This window comes from Cryptotermes secundus, unplaced genomic scaffold (assembly GCF_002891405.2).
Source record: "Cryptotermes secundus unplaced genomic scaffold, Csec_1.0 scaffold425, whole genome shotgun sequence".
NCBI lineage: Eukaryota > Metazoa > Arthropoda > Insecta > Blattodea > Kalotermitidae > Cryptotermes > Cryptotermes secundus.
Window position 1 is genome coordinate 98,439 of NW_019721524.1, and position 9,612 is coordinate 108,050.

Here is a 9,612-nt window from a genome sequence, read left to right on the forward strand (position 1 = left end):
ATCTATAAGAAACAGTAAAAATATCCTATGCAGTTTTTTGGTTGCAGACCTGTGTTGTTTGACCAAACTTATTTTGTCCTTTTTTCTCGGCGTACATTCAGGGTCTCGGTTGAAGGCGAAATGTCAACGCCAAGGGTAATACAAGCAGGGGTGCCACAAGGTTCTGTTCTTTCCCCTACCCTTTTCAACTTGTACATAAATGATGCCCCCCAAACTCATAGTGTTCACCTGGCCCTCTTTGCGGACGACACCTGTCTATATGCGACAGATCGCAAGGAGGGTTTCATTGTTAGAAAACTCCAGTGCGGTCTCAGCTCAATGGAGACCTGGTGTGAGCGCTGGAATATAAAAATTAATGAAGATAAGACTCAGGGGGTATACTTCTCTCGTGGGTATCGACCGCCTGAGTCTTGTCTTACTCTTAATGGACGAAATATTCCATTTTTAAATAGTGCAAAATATCTAGGTGTAATCTTTGATAAGAGAGTTTTATGGAGATTACACATAGAAATAATCGAAGCGAAGGCCTTCAGAACATTCATTAGAGTATATTCCCAATTCAAAAGTGAGCGATTGAGCGCTAACTATAAACCGACCCTCCATAAAGCTCCTATTAGATCCGTAATGACTTATGCTAGTCCCGCCTTGGAGTTTGCGGCAGACGCCCATCTAGTGAAATTGCAGCGCCTGAAAACAAGGTTCTCCGCACCATTGGAAATTTTCCAAGGCGCACCCCGTACGTATATGACTTTATAACAAAATTGTGCAGGCAACAAGCAGAAGTCAAACAAAATCATGAAAATGAGAATGTTCGCATTATTGGTCAAGGTTAAGCCCAACACAGAAAGTATAAGAGGCTTAAACTTGGTGGTGGTCAGGCATACGACCGTTCAAGTGACTAGACTGTCATGGTAGCAAATAATACAAGAAATAGGGCATAATCTGCTGTACAAAGCCTGGACTGACAGAGGCCTTGTAATTATTGTACATAAAAATAGGTATTAAGACTAGAATTAAAAATTATATAAATTATTATATTATATAAATACGTGTATGTATCAATACTGAGAATGGACTGACTAAGACTGACAAATGACACACCCGACCTCTCATGAGAGAGGGTGCCCCAAATGGACAAGACACTAACTAACACTAACTGCTTAAGCAAGCCTACGGGGAGTCTGCTCTATCATATGTGCAAGTTACAANACTCCACGAGCAGTTGTCTTCCAGCAACCACACTCTGCGACCAGGCAACTTCCGGCAACTGCCACACTGCAACCAGGCAACCTCCGGCAACTGCCTCTCTGCGACCAGACAACTAACTCAGCTGCCGCAGCATTAGCCAACACACCGTAGCCAACATCTATTTCTACCGGCGCACGCAGCCCTACATCACCGATCTTTCAGACAGGCCTGCTATCAAGGAACAACCGGCCCATTTCAGGGCCCACAAACTTTCCGAAGTGGTTGTCTATTGGAGTATCGACAAATCCCACAACTTAATTTAATTTGGGACTCGTTAGTTACATGCATGTCATTAGTGACATTAGTGACAGAATAAGGGTCTATAATTTTGTCTAAAAGAAAACTAGTGATAATTACCTAGTGTTACATTCAACTGAGCCGACACTATTGGTGAAAAATTGAAAAATAAAATCTTGTAAGAGTTTATGACAGCAACTTTCTTTCAAATGCTGCAGTCTGTACAGTGAGGCTAGTAAGAATTTTAAATTAAAACTTGGCAGTATTTAAGTTTTCCATTTCTATGCTTACAGTGTCCACAAATACAGATTCCAGCTTCCTTAAATTCATCAGATGTAACCAAAGTTTTCCCCTGTCACTTTGTTTGTGACTGTTAGCTTGTTAGAAAGTGTCATGTTGAATTTGTTGTTATACTTAAGACTTGGTGCAATACAAATCTTAACATACGAAGCTTCAGTAGTTCACAGCTATCCTAAAACTGAGATGTAAATTTGTATTTCATTCACCTGTCATTCTGTTGTTTTAAATTCTGCAAAACCATTGCTTGAATAAAAGTTTTATATTTTTTAAAATCTGTTACCACACAGATTATCAGACATCTCTAATGTGCATGAATAGGTGACATACAAATATTTCATAACAAAATAATTTATTGTTCATATAATAGAAAATATATAACTTAGGAAGTTCCCCAGCACTTGTTCTATATGACCATTTTGTCAAAAAACTTCTAGAAGTCAAACACATATTTGTGATGACCCAGCAATGCACATCTTCATCAGTCTCCTTGCACAACTAGATAATTATTGCTCTCATTTCCATAACATTACAAGGTTTCATTTGGAAAATCTTTTCCTTCAGGAACCCCAACAAAAAATAATCACAGGAGTTAAGCCTGGTCTATGAATGTATGGGAATGTATAAGGGGTGGACCTTCTTGGCCCTTGCACCATGACTACAGTGTTCTATTGTGCCTTAAGCCTGCGCTAAGTGATAGCCAAAAATATCCAAAATTGTGACATACTGGTTAATGGTGTGACATGACACAAGGGCCGAAAATGTTCTTTAGAAGATCCAACATGATATTAACATGTAAGATTTGAGGCTTTCACGGCAGTGACTATGAAGAAAGCAGTCTTCTGGGCTTTGGCGCCGTGTATATGTGGTGTTAACCGACGTTTCGGAGGAACGTATCGCCCCCATCTTTACGCTTTACGCTTCGCTGATGACGTAAGAGCCAGGCACTGCAAGAAGTTTCAACGGTTGCATGAGGCCCAGCACCCACCCGGCCCACCTGACAGCAAGAAGACAGTGGTCAACTTGAGTGGTGTGCCATTGGATGAAGCGGCCTTCTCGGCCCTGAGCAAAGGCCTCAACTTTGCTGTGGCTCCGAAGTCCGTTCCCGTCAAGGATATCCTGTGCGGGGTGGAGAAAGTGATAGTGGCCCTGCCTGTAGAGACTGCGGAGGAGATCCGACAGGAGACGGTCAGGATTCTTAAGAACCCCCGCAAGCCAAATGACAATCTGACTGGTGCCGAGAGAAGAGCCCTTCGGTCCTTAAAAGCCAATGAGGCGCTCACCGTCCTTCCGGCTGACAAGGGTAATGCGGCAGTGGTACTGGATACGTCCGACTACAACCGGAAGATCGCCGCTGTCTTGGAGGATAAGGCTTACAGGAAGTTGAAGAAGGATCCTACTGATGCCATAGAGCGGAAGACTGTCCTTCTTCTGAAAAAGTCCCCGTTTGCTGAGGAGGTCTGCCAACAGCTACGACCTCAAGGGTCCAGGCCACCTAGACTCTACGGGTTGCCGAAAATCCACAAGCTTGACGTTCCACTAAGGCCCATTGTGAGCACCATTGGCTCTCCCACCTATCGCCTGGCCAAACACTTGGCTGGCCTACTGAGGACATACACTGGCAACGGTCCACGCCACGTGAGGAACTCCATGGAATTTGTCCACACATTGGACTCTCTCCATGTTGATCCCCACGACATAATGGTCAGTTTCGATGTAGTGTCACTCTTCACCAGGGTGCCTATAAAAGATACGATGGATCTGCTAGGACGACATTTCGAAGAAAACATCTTGAGACTCTTCCGCCATGTCCTGACCACCTCATACTTCACCTTCAACGGCCAGTTCTATGAACAAACCGATGGCGTGGCGATGGGCTCGCCACTCTCTCCGGTCATCTCTAACCTCTATATGGAGGACTTCGAGGAGAGGGCACTTGACTTGGCCCCACACAAGCCCCGCTGCTGGTTTCGCTACGTGGACGACACCTTCGTCATCTGGTCACACGGTCCCGACAAGCTCCAGGACTTCCTGAACCACATAAATAGTATCAACCAGTGCATCCAGTTCACAATGGAAACTGAAACTGAAGGCCACCTCCCCTTCCTGGATATAGATATTTACAGGAGACCCGACGGTTCCCTGGGCCATAGAGTGTACCGCAAATCCACCCATACTAACCTGTACCTTAACGCTGCGTCCCACCACCACCCTTCCAACAAGCAAGCTGCACTTTCTACATTGGTGCACAGGGCCAGAGCACTGTGTGATCAAGACAGCCTACATGCGGAGTTGGTGCTCCTGAAGGATGTATTCAAGAAGAACGGATACAACAACCGGCAGATCTACAGAGTTCTCAACCGTCGGCCCAACATCAGCCGGCCTGAAGACAAACCGGGCTCAGTCGCCTTCCTTCCCTATGTCGGGACCATATTCAACCGTATCAGCAGAGTGCTGTCCCGGCACAACATCAAAGCAGTGGGTCTGCCTCCATACAAATTATCCAATTTCCTCCGGCCGGTTAAAGACAGCCTGGGCCTAAGGACACCGGGTGTATACAGTATCCCATGCGAGTGCGGGAAAGTCTATATTGGGCAGACAGGCCGCTCCGTGGACACGAGGTTGAAGGAGCATCAGCGGCACATCCGTCTCGAACATCCGGACAAGTCGGCCGTAGCTGAACACAGCATCGAACTGGGACACCGCATTCAGCTTCAGAATACCTCCATCCTCGCCACCAAGACGCGCTATATGGATCGCATCATTAGGGAAGCCATCGAGATCGAACTGCATCCAGGGAATATGAACAGAGAGGATGGTTTTCGTCTCAGCAAGTCTTGGAAACCTCTTATCTGTTCTCTTAAAAACCCCCCACCGGGATATGACGCTAGATCCAGGAAGCCACAAGGCCATGACCAACCAACATAACAACCCCCCCCCCTCAGCACACAGTTAAAGCCCAGCCAGTTAACCTTGCTATATTCTCCCCTACACAAATCACGCTGGTCCCGGCTCCCTTCCCCCACCCCTCCCACACCACTGCTTTCACTTGTTTACTCGCAGTTCATCCCCTTCCCTCTCTGCTCTAACGGTATCCTCTTCAGTCTGCGTTACCGTGTCTCACGGTGTTGTCGCTTGCAGATTTACCTATACTTTTTCTTCAACCCTGAAGATGGGGGCGATACGTTCCTCCGAAACGTCGGTTAACACCACATATACACGGCGCCAAAGCCCAGAAGACTGCTTTCTTCATGATATTAACAGTGTGTGGCGTGGCACTGTCCTGCATAAACCATTGAGTACCATTAGGCTCTTTATTTGCTATAAGTTTGGGTACGAAGTCTGTCTGGAACATAACGCAAATATTGCTGAGAATTTACAGTTTAATTGAAAATTGGTTCTATTAACCCTGAACTGGAAATGAGTATCCAAAAGGTTACTTCCTTTCCATTGCTACTCCTTGCACAACAGTTGTGTGGATGTTCTCTTGCCCAAAAGCACATATTCTGTTTATTTAGAGTCCTATCCAAATGGAAATAGACCTCATCAGAAAACCATATATTATTAAATGTTGCATTTTTCTCTTCTGTCTTTCTTTCCTTGTCATGTTCAAAAAGTGTGTGCAGTACAGAAATTTTGAATAGGAACAATTTCAGATCACTGGAGAATTTTTTGAATTGAACATAATATTCCCAACTCACGTGTTGCCTTCCATGTTGATCTCCGTAGACTACCCTGCATGGCTACCTGAAGTGCTTCTCTGTAGTCTGGCAAACACATGGCCAGTGCCCGAGATCATTTTTGTTCCTTCACACTGCCTTCCTCTTCAAAATTAGGGTATTTCTGAAAAATAGAATTTCATGCAGGTGCCCAGTGAATGTCAAAAACAGTTCAGAATCATCTCTTGGTGACAGTAGCACTTCTCTGCAAAAAAAAAAGAAGAAGAAGACAACTTTGTCCCTCTGTTCAGTCAGCACACGGTTGTGATCTGCCATTGCAATTAACTGACTGACCCCCAGTAACAATACTGTATTCAGTTTTCTGGTAACCTCTAACGGGATTTTGACGAACTAATCCAGAGTTGTGCAAAATTGGAATGACATACTTTGAATGAGTCCCTTTTAATTGATTTTACAAATGTGTCAACTATTCATGTGCCCTGTACAAGATCTCCAGTTACATGATATTCATACCAAGATTGAGGAGTGTGTATCATTTAGTTCAGCAGTCAGATAGACACATGGACATGATTCCAAAAGGCTATTTTTCCTTGTAACATGATAAGTGCAACATGTTTTCAGAATAATACAGTCTGTTCATAACATGCGGACTAAACTGGCTGTTTCTGCATCACAAGTAACCAAGCTCCATCTGTTTGAGAACAATTTAATACTTGCATGATTATTGGTCATGTATTGCAATATCATACAGGTGTATGCTTAAGTTGAGCCCACTGATCACTGTGTATTTTCTGTGTGAATAAGATTATCACTGCTGAAATCTGCCCACCAACCACACAGTGCTGGGAGATTGATTCTTAGGCAGTAATGGTTTTAAAGAAACAGACTCTGGTGTAATGCCAACATAAAATCAAAAAATTTGAACTGTTCAGAAAAACTGACATCTGCTGTGGAAGAAAGCACAATTCTGGCCAAGCACAATGAAGCTTTAGGATATAAACTTGATATAGAATGGGCAAACATGCACATCTTTGATAACAATGGAAATGTGTCTTCCTTTATTTCTGGATCACATAGGTGTCAGTTCTTGTATCTCTGTATGTTTGTATCGCATAGTACTTAAATGCATAATGGCAAGATGTCTGCTTATCCAGCTGGAGGTTTCAACTTCCAAACTATTCCATACAGTTGAATGAAACATTATATGGAGGGTCTGCATTAAACGTTTTCAGTTTTATTTTATTTTTCCCTGTAAAATTTGGCTGTAACTACTACTGATGGTCAAATCACATTTTATAAAATTTCTCAGAAATAACCCATGTAAATATTTTGCATAAAATATTGTGACATGTTGCGCAACGAAGGACCCCTACCTCTCCAGTGGCACGTGGCGGTAACGTAGTGCTCGCGTAATAGGCGAGTCATCACCCCGCCACTCTCCCCGCGGTGACGTCACGAGCGGAGGCAAAGTGAGCCGAGCGGAGCCAAAGTTAGTCGAGCCCCCGCAACCTGGTAGCTATGCAACGCGAGTCAACAGCGGTGACGCAACAGGCAAGCACTGCGGCTATATAAGTGAGCTGCACAGCGGCTGCGAGTTAGTTGTACTGTGGCAGTCGCAGAGATCAGTAGTAGTCGAGCGAGAGTGTGTTATCAACAGTTCTCAAGGTAGCAGCCTGCGAGTGTGCGATAACTAAGAAGTCAGCGAGCGGAAGACTTATTGTGTGCTTTCGAGACTTAGTGAGTGCTGTAGTACAGTTATATTTGGAGTGTGTAATTCAGGGAAATTTGTATAGCTCCCGCGTTATTAGTACGTGAAGACTTTGGTTGTAGGGTTGTAAAGTATGGAAACCCGCAACTGTGTGATAAGTAATTGTAGCCATTACTTGTAGATTGTTCAACAAACCAATTAACGATCTCTACGGCGTATTCAGTAACGAAACACGTTACAATATATATATGACTACAAGATTTATAATTTTTTAAGCGTATGTGGTGTCATGCCAGTCTAGAAAACCGAAATTAACGGCCATGGGGATGACTTACACTGACCACACGACACCCTCTATCCACAAAAGCTGGCACTAAACTTCACCAACAAGCAGTGGTCGCTTGGTCAGTGTAGTTCGCTTGTGGACTAAAATTACGGAGTATGTGGTGTCATGTAGTCTAGTAGATACTTACAGATATTTGAGAGAAATGTGTTGGATACTTACAGATATTTTGGAGAAGTGTGTTGCCTCAGTCTTCACAGTAGCACTCTCCCATCCTAAAAGTAGAGCAGAACTTTCCTCCAAAACAGCGGTAAACATCTAACGAACTGTAATATTACATCCCAAAAAACAGATATCTTCATAGTCACCCTTGGAAGAACCTCAAAAGCCTCACACACATATAAATTTTATTTTAAACATTCTTTTGAATATGGTGAATTTGAACAAGAAAAATAATGTGCAATGTAATATCACAGTTGTTAACTCTGTTAGCACTGGAGAAAATACTGTTACATGCAATTACGTAATATTGTGGTGCTCATTGGCTCCATCAGTGATGCAAAATAAGTAGACTTCAAGTCCAGTCACAAAGTATGCATATGGAAACTGTGTACTGAATATTGGAGCACACCTCCAAGCCTTCTTTCTAACACTGGTGACTCTTCTGGCTGTAATCTGCAGAAAGTTAGCTTTTCCTACTGAGAAGGGAAAAATGGCACATATATTAGCATGAAGGTTCATGTTTGAGATTCATAGAATGTGGCTATGAAGACTGGTTGTCATCAATGTTCTGATTCTCTGTCCTAAAGAGTTATTGGCATTAACTCCTCTCTTAATTTTATACAGCCTGGTAATCTGATTGTTTGGTTGTTGGAATATTAAATGGCACATTTTCAGTTGCATCAGTTATAAATCGCAGGATGACTTTGAATGATGAATTAGAAATGGCAAGGAAGGAAGCAGCAGACTCTTTTAAGATACTCTTCTGCCATTTGCCTGGAGTGACTGAGTGAAACCATAAAAATCTGAGTCTGAATAGCTGATCCCCAAACAGAGGTTTGAAATGAAGGCCTCCCATTTACAAAGAAAATCTGTTATCCTCTCAACCTCAACATTTGATACAGTATCAGTCACATGTTTATTCTTTATTCACAGGTATACATCATTGTTACAGTAACATTCACTGATAAAGAAGGATGAAGCAGAATGGAAAAGTGGAAGATGGTAGCAACATATCAGTGACAAGAATTAAACCTCTAGATGAAGATAACCTGAGCTTACATAAAAAGGATCCATTAGAAGTGTAAGTATATTCAAATGAAGCAGGAGCCAGGGGAGTGCAGTCAGTATAGCTACTGGCTATGGGCTGGACAACAAAAGAAATTGGATTTCAAGTCCCAGTAGGGTCAAGAATTTTCTCTTCTCCACATCGTCCACACCAGCTCTGGGGTCCGGTCAGCCTCCTATCCATTGATTACCAAGGGCTTCTTACCTGACGGTAAAGTGTCCGAGGTGTGAAGCTGAACGCTCACCAACTATTGCAAAGTCAGGAAAACATACATCCACTTTTCCATACACCTTCATAGCATAGTGCTTAATTAGTTAAACACAGGGGCAACGTTACGTTTTTACTGTCTGTTAATGCTCCTCATACAATGGGAATTGCAGATGATATCATAATATGCCACATTATCATGCGATTCATGGCACTGTTAATTCAGGTACAATTCACAGGCAAAGACATACTGTGAATATGGCATAACATTCTTGCAGTGGAATTTCCATTTAAACAAAAAGTACATTTAAGACAGAGGATTGTTCCAGGTTTCCTAATTATACAGCAGCAGTGGAAGTGCATCAGGTGTAGTTGTTAGTACTCCTGCTCTGGATCAGTAAGGTTCTTGTGAATTTTCTTAGTCACTTAAGACAAACATATGGCTAGGACAATGAAATGACCCACAGCATCTTCTGCATCCTTCAGATGACAACTGGCAAGAGTATATGCTGTAAGAATAAAAAAGTAAAAAAAAAAGAGTAAAGGTATCCCTGTAACAGGCCATGGAGGCCCATAGGGTTGTGAGATATTGAGTTTCCCACATTTTCTAGACAATCGGCTCATAGATGGCGGCAAGGTTGTCAGCCCTACACACCAGCTGCCC

At 43.1% G+C, this 9,612-nt stretch overlaps 2 protein-coding genes across 2 annotated transcripts in view; both read left to right on the forward strand.

Annotated features, from left to right (window-relative positions):
- The window catches only part of LOC111875505, a 12,545-nt gene extending 4,079 nt beyond the window's left edge, over positions 1-8,466 (forward strand). The window contains exons 2-4 of the mRNA XM_023871809.1: positions 2,764-3,829; positions 6,395-6,559; positions 8,351-8,466. Coding sequence (XP_023727577.1) covers positions 2,764-3,829; positions 6,395-6,559; positions 8,351-8,466 — 1,347 coding nt within the window. The remainder of the gene's footprint in view (positions 1-2,763; positions 3,830-6,394; positions 6,560-8,350) is intronic.
- Positions 8,467-8,649: 183 nt separating this feature from the next.
- LOC111875503 (ATP-dependent translocase ABCB1) overlaps positions 8,650-9,612 on the forward strand; it is a gene marked incomplete at its 3' end in the record, with an annotated part of 41,593 nt that continues 40,630 nt past the window's right edge. Inside the window, exon 1 of the mRNA XM_033755843.1 lies at positions 8,650-8,756. Coding sequence (XP_033611734.1) covers positions 8,650-8,756 — 107 coding nt within the window. The remainder of the gene's footprint in view (positions 8,757-9,612) is intronic.